The sequence below is a fragment of the Papio anubis genome, chromosome 6, assembly GCF_008728515.1.
Source record: "Papio anubis isolate 15944 chromosome 6, Panubis1.0, whole genome shotgun sequence".
NCBI lineage: Eukaryota > Metazoa > Chordata > Mammalia > Primates > Cercopithecidae > Papio > Papio anubis.
The window spans coordinates 154,123,791-154,145,948 of NC_044981.1; the positions used below are offsets into that span (position 1 = coordinate 154,123,791).

General features: G+C 39.1%; 1 protein-coding gene across 4 annotated transcripts; it reads right to left on the reverse strand.

The window, feature by feature from the left end:
* Positions 1–5,368: 5,368 nt before the first annotated feature.
* Positions 5,369–22,103, reverse strand: CD164 (CD164 molecule). Of its 4 annotated transcripts, none has more exons than XM_009206314.3 (6): positions 21,495–22,103; positions 18,912–18,995; positions 17,174–17,245; positions 15,316–15,354; positions 9,219–9,275; positions 5,369–7,867 (listed from the first exon to the last, which is right to left on the reverse strand). In XM_009206314.3, exons 1-6 carry the CDS (start codon positions 21,667–21,669, stop codon positions 7,701–7,703), a joined length of 594 nt encoding a protein of 197 aa, XP_009204578.1. In that variant the 5' UTR covers positions 21,670–22,103; the 3' UTR covers positions 5,369–7,700. The 4 variants fall into 4 exon arrangements, with proteins under 4 accessions (XP_009204578.1, XP_009204577.1, XP_021793707.2 ...); XM_009206313.2 differs by having other exon boundaries at positions 15,316–15,357; positions 21,495–22,061; XM_021938015.2 differs by lacking the exon at positions 21,495–22,103 and adding an exon at positions 20,825–21,004.
* Between the last annotated feature and the right edge of the window lie 55 nt (positions 22,104–22,158).

The following is a 22,158-nucleotide window of genomic DNA, read 5'->3' on the forward strand; positions in this document are numbered from 1 at the left end:
GGCTGGTCCCTACATCTGCTATCCTTGTATTCTTTCGAGTTCTCTTTATTGCTTACAAGCAGTATGCCAATCCTTTGATATAGTTAATAATTCTTTATACCAGACTTTCCCTGTTTGAATTACTGTGTGCTTTCTGTCTCCTGATTGGCCCATCACTGATATAGAACTGGTACCAGAAGCAGGTGTTCCCAGAGGGTAGACCTGCTATGGTTTGAATGTTTGTCCTCTCCAAAACTCATGTTAAAATTTAATCCCCAATGTGGCAGTACTGGCAGAGTGAGACCTTTTTTTTTTTGAGACAGAGTCCGGCTCTGTCGCCAGGCTGGGCAGTGCAGTGGTAGCGATCTCGGCTCTGCAAGCTCGCCTCCCGAGGTTACCATTCTCCTGCCTCCAGCCTCCCGGTAGCTGCAGGACTACCGGCCCAACTTCTGCGCCCGGCTAATTTTTTGTATTTTTAGTAGAGACGGGGTTTCACCGTGAGATCTTGATCTCCTGACCTTGTGATCCGCCCGCCTCGGTCTCCCAAAGTGCTGGGATTACAGGCGTGAGCCACCGCGCCCAGCCGGTGAGACCTTTAAGAGGTGATTGGGTTATGAGGACTCTGCCCTTATGAGTGGATTAATCCATTCAATCCACAAATCAATGGATTTGTGGGTTGTTAAATTAATGGACTATCATGGGAGTGGGACTGGTGGCTTTATAAGAAAGGAAAACTTGGGTTAGCATGCTCAGCTCCTTCACCATGTGATGCCCTGTGCTGCCTCAGGTCTCTGTGGAGGGTCCCCACCAGCATGAAGGCTCTTACCAAATGTGCCTCCTCAACCTTGGACTTCCCAGCCTCCATAACTTTAAGAAATAAATTCCTTTTGTTTACGAATTTCCCAGTTTCAGGTAGTGTTATAAACAATAGAAAATGTATTGAAACAGAACACAGATGGAACTTGGGATTTGTTCAGTGCTGAGCCAATAGGAAATTGGAATGTTAGTATTATTTGCATGCAGTGGCTTCACAATCATGTTGTTACCGGTAGTAGATTGTGCTAAAGTACCTACTGAAGTATGTGCCTTTAGGAGCCTCAATTGCTACTACACTGACTATCATGGTAGTCATGTTGACTGCAGAGACTGTGGTGTGAGGCGGATTTTTTTGAATGCACTTCAGCACTTCTGGAAGAAAATGACAAGCTCATGACCTTTAATTCTAGGCTTAATTCATGGTCTGAGACCAGAAAGCTTCCATGATACACCTAAAAGTATCTCTTATTTCTTATAGTCACAGGGATGATATTGCTAAAAATCAAGCACAAATTTTTATTATTGGCATGCTAAATTACAATGACAGTTGTATTTATAAGCTCATCAAGTTTCTCATTGCCATTGAGATAGGCCCCGTGACTTCAATGAAGAAAATGCAATTCCAAAGTGGAAGCACCAAGTGGCAGGCTTTAACTGGCAAAAGACAAGGTAGGCACATCCATTATAAAGGGCAACAGGGATGTATCAGTAGTCAGAATCCCTTGGCCTGCAGAGTTCTTTGGTAGTTAATGTGTCCCCAAGTATGAAATCATAGATTGCTTAATGTATATAACAGAAATTGCTTAATGTATATAACAGAATTGCTGTTATATTGCTTAATGTAACAGAATTGCTTAATGTATATAACAGAAAAATCTACAGGTCTAGTAGCCAAAACTTGAGTCACCACAGTGAGGAGTCACAGCCTCTGACCCAGGTTCCAGATTTGAGTCAATTCACAGACCAGAGGCCCTTGACCAAAGAGGAGGCTGGATCTCCTTGAGGAAGGACCCTTCACTGCTGCAGGTTCATGTTATATATCTTCCTCCAAACCGTTCCCCAAGGGACCTGCAATCGTTTTCTTAAATTACTGTTCTTCAGAGAAAAGAAAATACCCAGACATTTTGGTGGTTACTAGACCCAGGGCCTAAATTAATGCTAATTCTTGGGTACCCAAAACACCACTGTGGCTTACCAGTCAAAATGAAGGCTTACAGTAAGATGATATAGAAAGAGTCATAGCTCAGGTCTGAATTACAATGGACCAAATAGGTACATGGACCCACCCTGTGACTACTTCCCCAGTTCCTGAGTGAATAATTAGAATAAATACAATTAACAATATGAAGAATTTCCGTATTGGTTTTTTGACATATGAGCTAAGAATCAATTATGGTAGGATCACTGGAACTTTCCCTATCAAAAAAGCAAACCAGAAGCAATACTATAACCCTGGGGAAATGGCCCTGGGCATTAATGCCACCATCAAAGACTCGAAAGAAACAAGGGTGATGATACCCATCCCTTCATCATTTAACTCACCACTCTGGCCTGTGCAGAAGACAGATCTTAGAAATAACTAGGGAGTATCAGTTCCACATCTTAATGAGGTGGTGATTTCAATTGCAGCTGCTCTCACAGACTTAGCATCTTTACTGAAACAAATTAGTATGCTCCTGGGACTTGACATGCAGTTATTTCCTTAAAGCCTTTTGCACCGTGAGAGGCAGTTTGCTTTTACTTGGCAAAAATCTATTAAAAAATCTATTCACCATGGATTAGCAACCAGCGTATTTTCAGATTAAAACAAAAACCCCTACAAATTGGTAAGAAAAAAAGAAAAATTGACGATTCACCAAGGAAATCATTCCACTCACCAGAATATTAAAATTTAAAAACTGTTTGGTTATCAAGTGATCTGCTGCCAGTGACAAGTGGGAAGCAATCTCTGTGAAAGTCCTCAGTGTGGAAACCCTCTGAAGCAGATTTCCACGCCTCCATTTCTACTCCAGAGAAAGTCACACATAAACAAAGTGGCAGATACAAACATGCTCTGTAAAATTGTTGCTATGAACTAAAAACTGCAAAAAGCTTGTCTTTCAATAGGTAAATACCTGTGTCAATTATGGTATCCATACTACGTATACCAACACAGAAATTAAGAATTTGGTTTAGCCCATTCAGGACATAGGCATGGGCAAAGACTTCATGTCTAAAACACCAAAAGCAATGGTAACAAAGCCAAAATAGACAAATGAGATCTAATTGAAGAGTTTCTGCACAGCAAAAGAAACTATCATCAGAGTGAACAGGCAATCTATAGAATGGAAGAAAATTTTTGCAATCTGTCCATCTGACAAAGGGCTAATATCCAGAATCTACAAAGAACTTAAATAAATTTACAACAACAACAACAACAAAAACCATCAAAAAGTGGGCAGAGGATATGAACAGACACTTCTCAAAATAAGACATTTCTGCAGCCAACAGACATATGAAAAAATGCTCATCACTGGTCATCAGAGAAATGCAAATCAAAATCACAATGACATACCATCTCATGCCAGTTAGAATGACAATCACTAAAAAGTCAGGAAACATGCTGGAGAGGATGTGGAGAAATATGAACGCTTTTACACTGTTGGTGGGAGTGTAAATTAGTTCAACCATTGTGGAAGACAGTGTGGCAATTCCTCAAGGATCTAGAACTAGAAATACCATTTGACCTAGCCATCCCATTACTGGGTATATACTCAAAGGATTATAAATTATGCTACTATAAAGACACATGCACACGTATGTTTATTGTGACACTATTCACAATAGCAAAGACTTGGAACCAACCCAAATGTCCATCAATAACAGACTGGATAAAGAAAATGTAGCACATATATACCATGGAATACTATGCAGCCATTAACAAAGGATGAGTTCATGTCCTTTGCAGGGACATGGATGAAGCTGGAAACCATCATTCTCAGCAAAACAGAAAACAAGAAAAGAAAACCAAACACCACATGTTCTCATAAGCTGGAGTTGAACAATGAGAACACATGGACACAGGGAGGGGAACATCACACACTGGGGCCTGTTGAGGGGTGGCGAGCTGGGGAAGGGATAGCGTTAGGAGAAACACCTAATATAAATGACAAGTTGATGGGTGCACCAAACCAACATAGCACATGTATACCTATGTAACAAACCTGCACGTTGTGCACATGTACCCTAGGGGAAAAAAAAATTTTGGTATAGTCACATAACACTACATTTGAAAGATCTCCAAAAAGTGAGTGAACATTACAGGATGATAAAATAAAAATCTACATTACATATTTTCCAAAGGTACATACAATTATGTGATTATAAATCCATTAATTGTAAACCAGTTACAGTGATTACCTCTGTATCACCATTCTGGTAAATAGAGGAAGGCAAGAGGAGAAAAGGGCTGGGGATAGTCAAGGCAGACTGACACCGTATCTGTAATATTTAAATGCAATTTGTTTTATAAGAAGTATATTTAAGAAAATCTATTAATTGAAAATTTTAAAAATAATACATTATAAACCCTATCTTGAACTTTTTCTTCCAGCTGCGATGAAATGAGGCTGGATTCTGAAATGACTAAAAAACACTGGACAAGGCCCGGCATGATGGCTCACGCCTATAATCCCAGCACTTTGGGAGGCCAAGGCAGGTGGATCACTTGAGGCCAGGAGTTCGAGATCAGCCTGGCCAACACGGCGAAACCCCATCTCTACTAAAAAAAAATACAAAAATTAGCTGGCCATAGTGGTGGGCGCCTGTAATCCCAGCCACTCAGGAGGCTGAGGCAGGAGAATCGCTTGAACCTGGGAGGTGGAGGCTGCAGTGAGCTGAGGTCGCACCACTGCACTCCAGCCTAGGTGACAAGAGTGAGACTCCATATCAAAAAAAAAAAAAATTTGTTTCTAATGTTTACCAGAGTCATTAAGCTTAGCATCAAGTTTTGTATTACTTAAATCAAATGTGACCATGTGTAAGGCTAATACAAAACCCAAAATTCATGATTTCTAAAGTGAATTATTCAGTCCACCCTTAGAGGTTTTAAGGCTTATAGAGAAGTAAATTCTTAGTTCAAGTCCAGTGATTTAAACTAGAACATAATTTTGCCCACAAAATAACAAGAACCACATTTTAAAATCACAGCATGTAGCTTGGTAGTAATTTTATACCAAATAGTACTTGGTTTTTACTTTATATGCAGTATGAACTAAAATGGCAGAAAGTCACAAACTAGCTTTCAAATATATAAAAACAAGATAGTATTCCTCTCATAAATTACTGGAAAACTACAGCATAATTTCTATTGATTTGTGGAAGATCAACTTGCAAATCACTCCCACAGGAGTACCAAGTCCTCCCTCCACCTATTACTTCCAAGGCTCTGCTTTCTATTGATATGAACATGCACCTTAGTAACTATCTGCTGGTCTAGAGGAGCAATAGAAATTGAGTAGAACACCCACCCCAAGTGGACTAAGATAAATCTAGCAAGCATTAAATTTTATAAGCAAAACGCAATAACACACTATTAATTCAATAAACATGTAGATTTATTTTAAGTCAGTTTGGTACATGATACAGATTGGTTTTGCAGTTTTTAATGAACTGAAATAGAAATGTCTAAATACAGCAGTATCTGCCTGTGCAACAAATATCTGTAAGGTAAAATAAGGTATCTGATAGAAGAACATCTGCAAGAACAAATCAGATGAAAAATCTGAAAAGGTTTCTATTACCTTCTGGATTTTAAAAAAAAAAACCCAAAAATTATTAATGGCTCAAGACACTACATTGCTAAAGTTAGGGGAAAAAGTAAAAAGGCTGTGAGTTCTGTTGCAAGAGCTCATCTGCAGACCTGCAAAATCTAACTAATTTTATATTATGCTTGTTGTTGTTAGAGCAGTGCTCAAAATTACAGAACCTTCAAATTGTTACATTTTCACAAAATTTGCTACATATGTTGACATTAATGTGTGTCAGGGAATTCATACCCAGGAAAAGGACAATTACATCATTGTAGCTAATTTTTGCCACCTTGGAGGAATGGAATTCTGCCTATTTTCAAATTAATCCTACAGCACTTACTAAAAACTAACAGCCATGGCACCATAATACATTTTGTGAGGTACCTAGAATATTACTAATGGAAACAAAAAATGTGAGGTAAACCTACCTTTCCCCAAGAAACTTTGAAGCCAGAGATTTTAAACAATTAAGGCACTTGAAAACATTAGGTATATGTACAAATGTGCAAGTAAAACAAACAGCTGTACCGAGTAACAAAGAAACAGTAAATCTTCATCTTAATAACCTTTAACAGTTATCTAAATGCAGAGTTTCAGTTTATGAAATGAACCCAAGCAATCTGTCATTTCTTACTATAAAATATTGAAAATCAAGTGCGAAACTCAGCCACTATTGGCTAAAGAAACTAAATAAAAACCGTTAATGACCTAGAAAAGCAAAAGCCCATTTTAAACTACTTAAAGCCTCTGAACTAGTCCAATGAGTCAAAGGCAAGGGAGAAATAATTCTCTAAAACTGAAGACCCTCTAAACAAGAAAACTATAGAAGTTAAAGTATGCATGCTTATTATACTATGGGAAACCAAGAAGAAAGGAAGGGAGAGAAAAAGAAAAAGCACAGTCTATTTATCCAGGACAATCAGTAAAAATCTACAGTAACCTGATCAACCAAAAAATCCTTAGGTGTTTTGAAATTACATTGGTCACTTCTGTCTTAAAACTTAAAATGATTGTCTCATTTAAATAAATGATTCTAAAATAATAAGATTGTCTCATTTAAATAGTAAATGATTCTAAAATAATGTATCTCCTTCTTGCCTCACCAAAGAAGTCACTTCTCAAGAAAGTCTGGTGGAAATCCTTTCAAGGTACAATAATGCTAGCATACTTTTTAAAGTACCAAGGAAAGTATAATTAAATCAATTTAGCTCTATACTTTTCAACAGCCATAAGAAAAATGTTGGGAGATTCAATATATGAAGTCTTTCAATTTTGTATAACAGCCTTTAGCTTAAGTTTCTCTGCTCTGAAATAAATTTTCAATTAAATATTAACAGTATGATATCTAAAACAGGTTTACTTGCTCACATCCAAGTTACATCCGCTGACCAATCTTTCCCTTCTTTAATGTGAAAGAACAAATCACAATAGCTAGAGCTTACCTTTCACTGTCTTCTAAGGCACTGTTCTTTATTTTCTCAATGACATAAGGTGCTTTGTAAGTATGAATAACCTGTTATACACTAATGGTATCCTTTCATTTCTTTAAATCTGGAATGTAATTCCTTGTGTGGCATCTTATTTCTAATGTAGAAAAAATAGCTGTTATCAAGCACAAAATTTTACTCTAAGGATACCATTTGTACTACTAAATTTATAAATTTATTCCACTTTTGAAATGACAGCCAAAAATCCACCTAATTGATTCTCATTTGGCACGTTCTTCTCAATTCTGCTCACTAAATTAAAATTACTAAATTTAAACTGCCAAGAGTCATGATGTTGTCTGCACAGACAACATTTTCCATCACTTACAGAAAGTTACATTTGGCATGTTAAGGAAAAAAAAAATATAATCCCACAGCAGCAGCTATTTAGAACAAAAGAAGACGGCCACAGGATTCATGCAGAGTATTTTAAATATTCCTGTTGAACACAATGATTTAATTGATTTTTTTCTTCACGGATGATGCTCCCAAACATCCTATATGCATCCATGGAAATTTAAAGATCCTGGAATAGCGTCTTCCATGTGGGACATCTTGAAAGATAGTATTTTGGTTTCAGTGAGTTACACAAATGAATCACCAGTCCTTATTAATTCAACGGGTCTGTTTACAGAGTGTGGTAATTTCGTTCTTTAGATTTGCAGAATTTATAAAGAAAGAAAATTACAGCCTGCACACCCAAGACCAGGACAATTCCTCCAATGAAACTGGCTGCATCAAAGGTAGACTTTCGCACAGGTTGTGAGGTTGGAGTCACAGTGGTATTTGTTGTACCTGTTAGGGAAGACAGAGAAGCAACATTCCTAAGTTTCATGGTCCTCTACTGTAATTTAAAGACTCACCTGAGCCTCTATTTTGCCATGTGTTAAATTCTATAAATTATTTCCTCGAGTCAAGTCTTTACAGCTAGAATTTATCCCTAATTGAGGAAGACAACCATATGCCATTTTTCATTTCCACCGAAGGATACAAAGTGGTCAATGTTGTCGTACTACTACAAATATAAAAACAATGGGAAAAATTCTCCTGGTATGTAAATTGTGCCCTGGGAATATATCAAACACTTCTAAAATATGCGACAATTTCTTCAGACTATGTACTTTTAGTTAATCGCGACTGTAAACATCAATAGTACTGAAAATTCACATGAATTGTGAATTTACTAGTATTAGGTCAAAAATATGGTTGCAATTTTTCATGTTACAAAAATAATCTTAATAATATGCAAATTATAATTTCAACAAGTAAAATAATTTGTTTTTAAAGGCATATCCTGCCAATAAATTTCACGTGAGAAAGTATTATCAAGTAATAAGGAAAAAACAAAAATCTGAATTTCTTTTCAGGCAGTAAAATGTTTCAAGAGGAAACAGAAAAAGCGATTTCCCATTTAAAATAACTGTTACTTTTTTCTTAGTACAGTGGCTGTACAAGTTGGTTACTTTAAAATTAATCACAACCGTTTTGTATTCCTTCTTGTGAAGACTGAGTGGCTTCACTGAAAATGAGAAAAAGGTGGCGTAAGCATGAAGCCAAAGAAATCACAAAAAGCAGGTAGAAGATTCATTAGCATCAGTTTTTTAAAAATATGGGTGGAGGAAAGGATTCCTAACCTGTGTAACTACAGTATCCTGTGGCATAATCTAAATATGACTTAAATTAATTATGTCAAATCATCATTTAATAACAAGCTAATATTCACATTACTGAGCAATGTTAAGAAAAGGTTAAGTAAGTGAGGTGCACATCTGGTAGTGATTCAGACTTTTTAGACCTTTCTCAGTGAAAAGGACGGATATATATCTTCCCTCAAATTGCCATGCTCTCTTATACAGCACACAACCAATCCGATTTTACATACAAGTTGTACTGAAATGTTTGGAAAAACATTACTACTTAATTCTAAAGTGTCACATCAAATGTGATTACACAGTTAAAAATAAGAAGAGGCATTTCAGCAAAGCTATCATTATTGTGTTAACAAAGCACTACCTTGATCCCCCCTAAATGTAAGAGCAGTTCCATAACCATTAATGAAGAAACCTGGAAAATGATGGTAGAAATTGTGAAGGGCAACATCGTACACACATCCTACATCACTGTTAATCTAAAAAGCCTCAATTACCTGATGTAGTAACTGTCTTGGAAGTTGTAGAAGGGGAGGGCTGAACTGTGGGTTTAGCTGGAATGAAAACAAAATGTCTTTTAAAAAAATCTTAAATTTCTAGCTTCCCAGTTATCTAACAGCTTCAAAAAATAATGCTGCCAACTTCAACATGCTTTCAATTTTTTAAGAGACCAAAAGCCAAATTTCAGTTAATGGTTCACTAACATAGCTATGCACCCAAGAATACTAGGATTTAAGTGTATTTTAAAACATTAAGCAATCATAAAATTATTAATATCTATGTATATATCTTGTATAAAACTTATGTATATATCTGGATAAAATTTGCCAAAACTTTTTTATCTTGCTCACAGCCAAGGGCAAGAATATATTTAGGGGAGGAAACTATCGGTTCTTCATAATCTTTCTCCTAAGACAAAAACTATTAAAGTCATAAGTATAAAGTCGTAAGTTCTCTCTTACAAGGGTACTGAGATTTGCCTATCTTCTTCACTTCAGGGGTTGGCAAACTTTTCTTAAACAGGTTGAAAGCAAATATTTTACTCTTTGGGCACTGTGTAATGCAAAAGCAGCCAAAGTCACCCTGCATATGAATGGGCATGGTATGTTCCCAATGAAGCTTTATAAGAACAGGGGCCCTGGGCCCGCAGTTCCCCAACATAAGATTCTAAGAGCCCAAGTGTAAGCTCTAGTCCACCACATAGCATGGGGACAAAATACTACTTGAGTTGCCATTACTTTTATTGGCAAGAACTGCAATTACTTTCGCACCAGCCTAAGAGTTGATGATACCGCTAAAGAAATGCACATTCTGAGAAGGATCAGTTTGAACATAAAATCATTTTAGGGACTAAAGCACTCTTTTTTTTTGAGGCGGAGTCTTGCTCTGTCACCCAGGCTGGAAGTCCAATGGCGCATTCTTGGCTCACTGCAACCTCCGTCTCCCGGGTTCAAACAATTCTCCTCCCTCAGCCTCCTGTGTAGCTGGGATTATAGGCACGTGCCACCATGCCCGGCTAATTTTTTATTTTTAGGAGAGACGGGGTTTCACCACGTTGACGAGGCTGGTCTTGAAGTCTGACCTCAGGTGATCTGCCCGCCTCAGCCTCCCAAAGTGCTGGGATTACAGGCGTGAGCCACCGTGCCCAGCCTAAATCACTCTTAAGAAGGGAACAGTGAACAATGTGTATTACAAGTTGTCATCTGTAAGAGTTCTCATATATGTGGTTATAGTTTATACAAATTAACATTTTTCCTAGCATCCAAAGAGCTACTAAATAATTAGTGTATCATCAATTTTTTTTTTTTTTTTTCCGAGAGTCTCTCACTCTGTTGCCCAGGCTGGAATGCAATGCTGCGATCTCGGCCCACTGCAACCTCTGCCTCCTGGGTTCAAGTGATTCTCCTGCCTCAGCCTCCCAAGTAGCTGGGATTACAGGCATCCGCCACTGCACCCAACTAACTTTTGTAATTTTAGTAGAGATGGGGTTTCACCATGTTGCCCAAGCTGGTTTCGAACTCCTGAACTCAAGTGATCTGCCCACCTTGGCCTCCCAAAGTGCTGAGATAACAGGCATGACTCACCGTGTCCAGCCAGTATATTACCTATTAAATTTCTACTAGTAGTATCAATACTAATAGAAGTCTGACCAAGGCTTTCAGAAAGGAAGGATGTGAATATAGTTTATACAAATTAACATTTTTTCTAACATCCAAATGGCTACCAAATAAATTCAAAGTTTGCTGGAGCGTTTGAGAAAGGTTTCATTAAGAGGTTGTCCTAAGGGTAGGGTTCAAATTTTTGGAAAGTGCACTGTAGGAGTCACTAGCTAAGAGAGCTTCTTTTGTCTTAGGAAATCATTAGGTAAGTCAGGCTTCAGAGTGCAAGGGCTTCAATATGAGGATCTGCTTATGCTGGTGGGCAGCTAGGGATGCTTTGGGGAAAGATGAGGAAGATTAATCATATGAGAGTTATATTTTTATAAAAATGTAAGGTGCTATGCAAACATTCATTTTTGTACTGTTTCAGAAAAAAGGATTTGAGGGCTAAAGAGAATCTGGAAAACAAATGTTACTTCTGTTTAAAGTACATAACTGAATAGACTTCAAAGTGATATGCTTAACCCACAAAAGACAGGGAAAGGGTGCCAAATACCTATTGATGAAGCACAGAAATGAGGTAATCTTTTCACTGTATTAGACTTTCAAACAATCAAAATAAAAACCTCAATAGGAATCAGCATCCTCCCAAATTCTACTAATATAAAAGAGGAAGTTCTGTGCTTTAACAGTAAATATACACTGAAAGAGCAGGGCTTGACAGTTTTCAGATATTGCTAAATATCTGAATATTGCTAAAAGCAGATCTTTAAAGACGAGGACTCTCGTAACAGGCAGACTACCCATGTCCCAAAGTTGACAGAATCCTAGGAAACTAAAGTATTCTAATTTTTACATGACAATGAGTAAACAGAGAGCTTAAGACTTTTTATTAGTACTGATACTACTTAGAAGCTAATAGGTGATACACAAATAATACTGATGGATATGTTCAGACCTATTTGCTTTCTTTTCCCTCTTACTTCAAGCATTGTTGTACATACTTTCATCCATTCTGCTCTTGATTAAACAGTTCTCTCATCTCTCCATGCTGGGAAAATCTTAGGGGAAAATATTTGACCTTATCTCTGATAAGACTGGTCCTTACACAGAATTCCTAGATTAGAGGCTGTGATTACGTTAAAGCTCATTATTCCTATCAAGGTTTTTACTGCTTCTATGTAACAACAAAAAATAACTTTACAAGTTAAACACATCAAATTCTGTTCAATCTCAAAACACTATTTCTAATTGTTTGACAATGTTAGAAAAAAAATTCTGCAAATTTGCAATTTTTGATTCTCACTACCCAGCCTCAGAACAAGGTAAAAACTAGTTCTTTTTTATAAGTAGGCAAAATATTTTATTTTCAATTTTGAAAAAAGTATTACATTGACAATATTTTCAAAATAAAAGCACCACTTAGGGAATATACTTGTTGACCTACTGTTTTACTAAAAAAAAAAAAAAAAATCATTAGGAAAGGTAACAAAAAAAAATCTTAAGTTATAAAAGCTGCTATTAGTGGTAAGAAAATCTAGAAAATGCCATAAAAATACTGAATTAGTCCCATCCGAGAAAAAGGTTACTTCCTGCCATTTTTCTAGGCATGTATACAACAAAAGCTAAAATTGTACTACAATTGCTTAATACAGTTTATCTTCCACTTCATATAAACATTTTCCACTATATCTGACATATTTTGGCTATTCTATTATTTGTACTGAAGGAGGGCCATTATAATTAACCTCATTATACACCCTTCTATATAAATTAGATTCTCTTTGCATTAACTGCCCCTTCATTTCTCACTTGCTCTCTTTGGCAGAAGGTACACATGCCAGGAAAAGCAACCGCCTAAAGGTTTGTTCTTCAACTAGTGTCAATTGATGCATTTTCTGCAGATAAGCCCTTGCCACTTTCCACCTTTACAGCACCAAAGAGAGCTACAGCACAAAAGACTCATGGCAATTCACAGGAGGACCCAGGGTGGAGAAAGCTGCAGAGAACTACATCAAGAGTGAACCTAGTTCTGAAGAAATGAACAACAGTTCTGAAGAAATTGTTCCCCTACTTCCTGCACCCCATTTTCTTTTCATAACCAACCTTCTGAAAATTACTTTTCTCCAAACACCTCTGCTTTCAGCAACCTTCAACATCCTACTTAGTCAATGTCTTCTAATGAGTGTTAAACATTTACAACCACATCACCATATAATCATCAGCTCAAAATAAGTTTTGTATCATTTGCAGACTTCCATGGCATGACTATTTCCACGGTAACCAGTTTCAAGTTACCAACATGGTATCACTGAACACGGGTTGGAAAGAGCTACCCATAACTGGCTAGCAAAACTGGCTTTGTCCAAGCCAGCTCCACACACCGCTGCCCAACTGTTTCAAGATTGAGTTCTTGTCCTTGTTATAGCACTTGACCACTTTTTCCTTTGAAAAACGACACCCACAACCACATACGGTTAGTTTCTTGCACATACTTCTCTGGGCTTTTTAACTACCCTACCCATCCCTATTTCCTCCCCTATCCTCTTCCTAGCCCTTAGACATTACTGTTTCCTTGAGTCTGGTCCTCAAGCCCCATCCCTTCTTTCTATATGCTCCTCCAGTGCCTCTACTACTATCTATGCCAATTTATATTTTTAACCAAGAGCTCTTGCCTGACTTGCAGTTTCCCGAATACTGAACAGATTCCACTTAAATGGATTCTAGGCATCTTAAACTAAAATTCCAAATGACAGCCCCAACCATCAATGACTGCTCTTCCTCTTTCTTGCTTACTTTGGTGAAAATTCCTCCCCTTCTCCCTATCACTCTACCTCTTCTCCTCTCGGTCATGAAGTCCTACCCCTTCTACTTTCTAAACCTATTTGCAAACATCTGCAGCCCACCTCTGTCCTCTAGAATTACTGTAACTGGCTATCTAATCTCCTGAATTCCTTCTGGCATCGTTCCAACCTACTCTCCACAATGCCAAAATAAGTTCTTTTACTAAAATGCAAGTCTGATCATATGACCTACATACTTTAAAATCTTTCAGGATAACATCCAAGTCTACCATCAAGGAATACAAAGGTGCTTCTCCATTCTGCTCTTGCCCTGGTGACAGATCAACTTAACTGCTTCTCACCTTGCACAGGATGGGACACTCTTTGACCTCACTGTACTACACATCTCCTCCACATGTGCTAACCTGCAGCTCCACCTGGGAGGCTCTCTCCAAGTTTTACCAGTGCCGTTTCACTACCAAGCTATCACCACATCTGCATCCCACCCAATACACATACCTTCCTACAAATTTCCCAACCTGCTGTGCTGAGATCTTTCATTGTTCCTACAGCAGACAAAAGGCTGGCTTATCCCTACCACCTACCCTAGTACTTGTCTTGGAATAGATGCATTTAATATTGGTAAAATGTTAAGTATTTAATATTTACTTTTCCTATCAAGTTAGTAAATTTTAAGGAGTTCTTATCCACGCTGTTGAGGGTATGATAAAAACTTTTCAGGTTGACAGGAATGAAAATAATAAATCTTTCTGGAAAGTCTTGAAATAATCATACCCTCTGACCTAGAAATTCTGTTGACTCAATCCTATCAGACATAAATACAAATGCAATTCCATATAAGATGTTCACTGCATGGAGAGTGAGAGACATCCTAACTCTCCAATCAAGAGCAGGATGGGTTAAGTGTATACCATAATGTTTACATTAATAGAGAAAATACAGGCTGGGCACGGTGGCTCACACCTGTAATCCCAGCTCTTTGGGAGTCTGAGGTGGGCGGATCACTTGAAGTTAGGATTTCAAGACCAGCCTGGCCAACGTGGTGAAACCGTGTCTCTACTAAAAATACAAAAATTAGTTGGGCATGATGGCAGGTGCCTGTAATCCCTGCGACTCAGGAGTCTGAGGCAAGAGAATCACTTGAACTTGGGAGGTGAAGGCTGCAGTGAGCCAAGATTGCACCACTGCACTCCAGCCTGGGCAACAGAGCAAGACTTCGCCTCCAATAAAAAAAGAAAAAAGAAAAAAAAGAAAAAAAAAAGAAATACAAAGGTGCATGAGCATTATCGTACAATTTCATAAAAAGTGTATTTATTTAGATACACATATAAAAAAGACTAGAAGAAATTAATCACTGAAAACATTTTGGGGTGCTCTGGATGATAATAATTATAATTTGCTTTAAGCTTCTACATTTCCCAAGATTTCCACTAAATCTATAAAAAGTACTTTATAGACTCAACGTACACAGCCTCAGCAAATCTGCTCATACTCACCAAATACAAAACACTGGAGCTATGTGTCACTGTCACAAAAGGTAGAGATTAACGTTAACTGCTGTGGTCTAAGACTTTAAGTTTTTACTCATCTTTAAAATTATACTAACAACTTTTACATAATTATTTAAAATTAATCCATCAAGAGCTTAAAAATACTGAAGGAAAAGGAAGAAAATGGTCATCTTGAATTACCTGTAGAATTGGCTGTTGGCACCAGAGTGGCTGTGGGCACTACTAAAAAAAGAAAAAAGAAAAACCATATACCTCAAAGCTATTTAAAATATCACAATCTATAACGCTACTTCCTGACCTGCAATCATTTGAGTACCACTTTTTACCATACTTAAGTACTACCTGTGGAAGAGACTGACAGTTGCCCCCAAATACCAGTCTCTTCTTCTTTAGAAATAGAATCACCAATTTTTATCAACACCTCCCTTCCTCCTGAAAAGACATTTCCTAGTCTCCAGTGCATCTAGGTCATCATGCGTAACCTCTAGGAAACATCCTTAAAGTAAGATACAAGCCTTTCACTCCCTTCTTCATCCTGCTGGCAGGAAAAAAATCAATGTGATGGCTGGAACATAAGCACCCACCTTGGACAGTAGGGTCAAAGCCATTTTTGAGAAGTGAAAGAGTGAAAACCTAAAGAAGCCTCAGTCCCTAATGGTTGCAGAGCTGAACTGAACTCTACTCCAGACTTCCTTTACATGAGAGAAAAGTAAATCAGTCCACTGCTTAAACCATTGTAATTTGGGGGTTTATGTCCTTCACAGCTGAAACTATTTCTAACTGGTATAATTAGAACCAATTCTAACTGGTATATCATCAAATAAGCAGCATTAAAAATTCAGTTTTCCTTTAAATCAGTGTTTTCAAAAACGTTCTAATAATAACAAAATCTTCATTACTTAATTTTGTCTCTAAGCAGTATCACAAAACCACAGGTCTGACAGTTATTAGTTTATCTCACACATATTAAAATAAATAACTATTAAAAATGTTTGGGCCAGGTCTGGGGGCTCGAGCATGTAATTTCACCACTCTGAGAAGCCAACGTGGGAAGACTGCTTGAGCCCAGGAGTTCAAGACCAGCCTGGGCAACATAGTGAGACACCATCTCTACAAAAACTTTTTAAGTTAGCCAGTTATGGTGGCATGCACCCGTAATCCCAGGTTCTGGGGAGGCTGAGGCAGGAGGATTGCTTAAGCCCAGGAATACGAAGTGGCAATGAGTTATGATTGCGCCACTGCACTCCAGCCTGGGCAACAAAGAGACTGTCTCAAAAAAAGTTTGTTCTTGTACCACTGAACTATATTATGCACCCCGTGTAAAGTAAAACTGATCTAATACTAATGAAATCTTCAGTTACCAAATTCACACTGGGATGGGGCAACCCCTACCAAAATTAAAGAGTCAAAGGTAGTCTTCCAAGGTTAGACATACTCCACAAAAATCTTTTTCTCTTCAATTATTATCTATGCATCAAATTAGGAACATGCCTTTCCCACTGATTTACAATCTCATTAGAAAAATCAGCAGCTTCAAGTAGAATTTTAACATTTTGTTGGATGAATAGTAAAGGTTAAAGAGCAATCAAGTTACTTAGATTAAAATACAGAAAACTGATGGGTATAGAAAAGCTCATTTAACCATAGCACCAACTATGCTGCAGACTAAATGTAACAATCAACAATCCCCAGTATCATAACACAGAAAGTGCCAGAATGAGGTTTTCCAGACCTGCAAGATACATAGGGTCTAAACTGTGATGAATTCCTAGAAAAGCTTTAAAAAAAAAAAAAAAAAAGTGTGGGGGCAGAAAATGCATCTACACTTACAGCATCCACACTGTAGCTAAATCACTAAATCACGCTTCAAATAGCATCCTTTAATCGATCAATATGAATATGTTATTCATATTCCAATTCTAACAAGATGAGAATTATGGCAATGCTTCAAACAAAGCACTGAAACAAGGTTTTCTGAGGCAATGATCTTCCTCACCTCTCTGTGGTCAGCTTCCAAGCAGCCAATATGAATACTCACCAGAACAGAAGTCTGTCGTGTTCCCCACTTGACAATCACTAACTGTTGAGTTATGTGAACAATAGCTCTCATCTGTTGGCGGGGGTGGGGGGGGGGTGGAAAAAAGAGACAAACAGCATCAACCACCCATTTGTATTATCTTTGACTTTGCTACTAAGCTCTATGACATCAAACCCAAACACTTTAGAAGTGGGGGGGGGGACAACAACCAACTTTAGAGGTGTTTTGACCCAAAGTTAAACCCACAGATAAAATCCTGTCATTCTCCTTTTCCCACTGACTTGAGAGATTACACAGGATCCCTCTTTTATGCATTAAAAATCCACATTAATATACAGAACAGATAAATCTGCAACACTTAGATCTCAGAATTGTGGAAAGACTGCTGCACAATCAAGAAAGGCAGCCATCATCTAAAAAGAGGGCAGGTGGCTCATCCCTATAATCTCAGCACTTTGGGAGGCCAAGGCGGGAGGATCACCTGAGGTCAGGAGTTCGAGACCAGCCTGACCAGTATGGTGAGACCCTGCCTCTACTAAGAATACAGAACTCCTATTAAAAAAGAAAAACAAAAAAGGGCAGAGACAGTAAGTTGAAGTGGTCAGGGTTTTTATTAAGAGGTTTAGTAAACAGAAGAGGCACCCCATAACACCGCAGAAACTCTATTCCAGATCTCACTGCTTTAGTCTTCTATACCTTCTAAAATAACTTTACTGGATATGTAGACTTGGAGCAAGAGTTAAGGGGAGAACCTTTCCCAAGAAATCTTAAAGTAGAGCATTCCATCTCCAAAATTCACCAAGTCTTGCATACTCTCACATAAAGGTGAAGAGTACACCCTTAAATCCCATTTTATGACCTAAAAAAGAGACACTTCTATAACAAAAAAGTTAATTTAGCCCAATTTAGTTCATACCTTAAAGAGCCTTTTGAAATTTACGTAGTGATGTAATTTCTAGTACTACTAAAATTTTTACCAAATAAAAAAACTTATGTAGCTTTGGCTTTTCTACTTAAAAACAAACAAAAAACCACCAAAACGACTACATTGTTTTACTGATAAGGCAGTACAACCACTTTACATTAAAAAACAGAATTAAAATAATTTATGCAGTAATCTCATGGTTCTACTAAGAACTTTATTGAATTTCAATGTCCTTCCCGCTAGTTCTCTACCTCTTGTATTAACAAAAGCACAGAAGAGTCAACTCTCCCCACCTCATTCTTCTCTATACCTAAGCATCCAACAGTTAATCAGGTCTCTTCGTATTTCACGTTGCAGGACATCTGTAAATCAATGTCTCAAACAGTTTTCAACATAACCTTCATTCACAGTTAATTTCAGTTTATTAAAGTACTCTTAATCCTTAAAACAGCCTTTTAAAAAAACTAGGCGAGGAAGCACGCACCTGTAGCCTTGGCTACTAGGGAGGCCAAGCTACGAGGATTGCTCGAGCCTAGGATTTCAAGACCAACCTGGGCAACACAGGAGACTCCATCTCATAAAAAAACAAACTACTGAGCTTTAGTTATCAAGTATTCAGGAATCTAAAGGGGGGATGGGAAACAAAAAGAGACTTTCAGGAGGAGTGCTAGGCAACTGGCACTTTAAAGGAGTACTGGATTTACAAAATAGTGCACAATATCCTAAATGTCCTACATAACTTCCAAGTGTTCAAGAGTTATTGTATTTTAAAATGTTATAACAAAACAGTTCTGCATCCCCAAAGTTTCTTACCTTTACATTCTATCCAAAAGCAGGTAGTATTAACAGTGCTAGCATTAAAACAGGAAACGCAGCTGTTTCGACCTTCACAGGTTTCTGGGGGGTTGGGGGAAGAGATGCATGAAATCAATGATTTTACTGGTATCTTATCTGAATCTGTATTACTTATCTTTTTGAACAGTAAGTATTACATACAGCACCAAAATTACTAATTCAAAGAAATGATAAAACTTTATAAACTGGCTTACTAAGAAATTCCAATCATTACAAAGCTGTAAGTAAACGCATTAGAAAAACAAACAAGCTAGTGGTCACTCTTAGTACAGTGCCTGATGGTATCTATCTAACCAATCCTTTTTCACAGGACAACTAGTTGAAAGACACACACAGTCATTAAGGATTCAGGCATTTCAAAGCATCCTTAATACATAAAAATATTGAGAAAAAGGCTTGGCTGTAAGACCAACACTACATATGAGAAAATCACTACCCCCAAACATCAGATAAAACCCTGAGATTTTTAGTAGTAACAGTAGTAGTTTAACAGGTTGAACCCAAGCCCTGATGATGCCCGTTCTGCTGCAAAAAAAGATCATTTCCCAGGGATTCTCGATTCATAAATGATCCACTCTTGACAGGATCCTCTACAACTGGAGACAACATCTATAAGGCCATATTCACGTGCATATAATTCAAGTTAACAAGGTATTTGTCAATAGTTCATCCTAGGCCAAACAGTCCAGAAACAAGTACTTATCACCATAATTCAATTTCCGGAGAAGAACGGACTATAAAATTGCGCTCTATTTTCCAGTGAGTAAAATGAAAGAAAAAAAGAATTGGGCTCTATTCATTTTCCTAGAAACTAGATGCCTCTGAATATTTTCATTTGCTTTGCTCCTGCCTAAAAAATAGTTCTGCAGAGGCACTGCTTTCAATACTTCACCATTAGTACTTATTAAAGACTGGGACACGTACGGTGGGCGGGTGGAGGGTTCATAAAGTAGAAATGAATTTTAAGTTTGTATACATAAAATATGCTGTTCAAAAACCTTTGTGCTTGATGGGTGTAGCGGAGTGAAATGTCTGAAATGTTCTTTACAATGAACTAAACTTCCTACCTTTCAGACCACACCGCACCCACTTATGATTTCCAGAAAATACGTACCTCCTTTGCACGCACTTCAATTACACAAAGGCAATTAATTTGATACTTCCAACCTTCTCTTACACACACACTACAATTCTGAAAGGAAATTGCCAAATTAAGTCGGAGACAACCACATTCTGCTCTATCACCTTAAAAATAGTGCGGTTAGAATTCCCAGTATTATACTGCAATTTACTTCCCTCGTTTTGAAATGTTACCATTACATCTTCCTGAAACTAACAAAACGTTAAGTTTACTATGTACTTTATCAAACTTTTATAAAATACTAAAACTAGAGGAGAATTTGTAGACTATGAATGCCGTGATAAAAATCATTACACTTCGGCATTCTTCGGTCGAAAAACCAATGTTAACTACACAAACATTACTTCTTAACTAATGTTAACTACAATAACCAATCATACGAGACTGCAGGTTTTAAACATCTGGTGTTTCTCCTGCTTATTACTTCAAACTTATCTTTCTTCTCTCTTTTGCGTTGTCACGGTATGTGCCAATTTCTGCTTTAAAATGTATGTATACCTTAACCAGCCCTATTCGACTGTACATAACAAAAGACATGCTCCTGATCAGGTTTTAGAAAACCCACAGACCTGGGCACAAATCCCAATTCCACAACTTACTAATACGCTGTCTGAGCACAGGACATAGTGAAGAAAATTTTAAAAACAATTGAAAAAAGAATAAACATACACTGTGAGGAGAGTTTACTCATCTCTGTCTCTGCACCTACCTCCTAGGTTTCACTACTTACCTTCCAGTTTAGCCTTAGGATACGTACGTAAAACACTCAGTACATACATGGGTACTTTTCTTCCTTTTCGCATACCATGAAGTGTGAAGTTTTCACTAACTACGTGCTCAAACCTCAGTTACATTCTATTGCTATCTGCAGAATCAATGTAATTAAATCTCAAGCGACTTTCTCAGACTCAAGTCTGAGACACCAACGAGCATTACCGTCTTTAAGTTTCTCTTTCCCGGACTTCCGGAAAAAGCTACCTCCGGAGAGAGGCGACGGGCCGCAGCGAGAGGCAGCTCGGTCCCACCGCCAACCTCAGAGGCGCGACGCCCGGCCCCATCCTCAACCCCACCGCTGCCCCCGCGAAGAAAAGCCACGTCCTCACTTCCGACCCCAAGTGAGGCTAGGGATTACGATGCACTTTTAAAAGGCACCTCGACTTGCAACACTTCGGGGTGGGCCCCAGCCCCGCAGCCACGGGGAACCGCGAGTCCCCTGCCCTCCAGCGCGCTCCCCACCCGGCTCAACCGCGAGTGGACTCCAGGCGGGCCGCCATGTTGCCGGAGTCGCCACCGCACCCCGAGCGCGGCCGGCCCGCCCGACCCTGGCCCCAGCCCGGGCCCCGACCGCAAGACGGGCAGGCAGTGCGGCTCGGCGGAAAGCCCATAGGGCCCGCGCCCACCTGGTGCCGGAGTGGTGACCAGCGGGAGGGACGTCACCGGCGCCGAGGTTATGTTGGAGGTGGGCGCTAAACTCGTCACGTTCGTGTGCGGGGTTGTGTTCTCTTCCGCAGACAGCACGCAGAGCACGGCCAGGCAGGTGACGGCCCAAAGCAGTGAGCGGGAGAGCCGCGACATCGTGTCCTCAACGCTGACGTCCGGGGAAAAGCTGCGGCGCGCAACGCTCGGTCAACTCCTCAGTCTCCTGCGGCGCCGCCTCCGAGACTATGTTTCCCCGCGGGAGCGCGCTGGGGTCACGTGAGGGGCCCCTGTTCTCAGTGTGCGGGGGCGGAGCGGAGGGAGGTGGGGCTCGGGCGATACCAACGGGAATTCTACGGGGGGAACCAGGGGAGTTGGGAGGAAACCGAAGGAACCTGGCCCTCAAAGAGACTGTGCCACAGCCAAGAAAACTGGGAGCCCCTGCAAATCATTCTTCTTGCCCTCCGATTACCACTCACGACGCAGCTGGACTTGTCTCATACTTGCGATAGGGACGGGCCCCACCCTGACGTTCATGGAACAGCCGACATGACGTGGCCTACGGCGTCCACCTGACCGCCTCGCCAGGCCGTAATTCCGCGGCCCCACGTGACCTCCAGGGCCGCGCCTTCCGGACGCAACTCCGCT

Bases quoted from the DNA above. Each gene is read 5' to 3' on its own strand.
- CD164 (XM_009206313.2), bottom strand. From the start codon at position 21,669: ATGTCGCGGCTCTCCCGCTCACTGCTTTGGGCCGTCACCTGCCTGGCC. The intron at 15,358-17,173 runs GTGAGTATTCAT...TTCTTTTTTTAG, and splicing joins CACGACAGACTTCTGTTCTG to TAGTGCCCACAGCCACTCTG. The intron at 7,868-9,218 runs GTAATTGAGGCT...CTTCCCTAACAG, and splicing joins CAAGACAGTTACTACATCAG to GTACAACAAATACCACTGTG.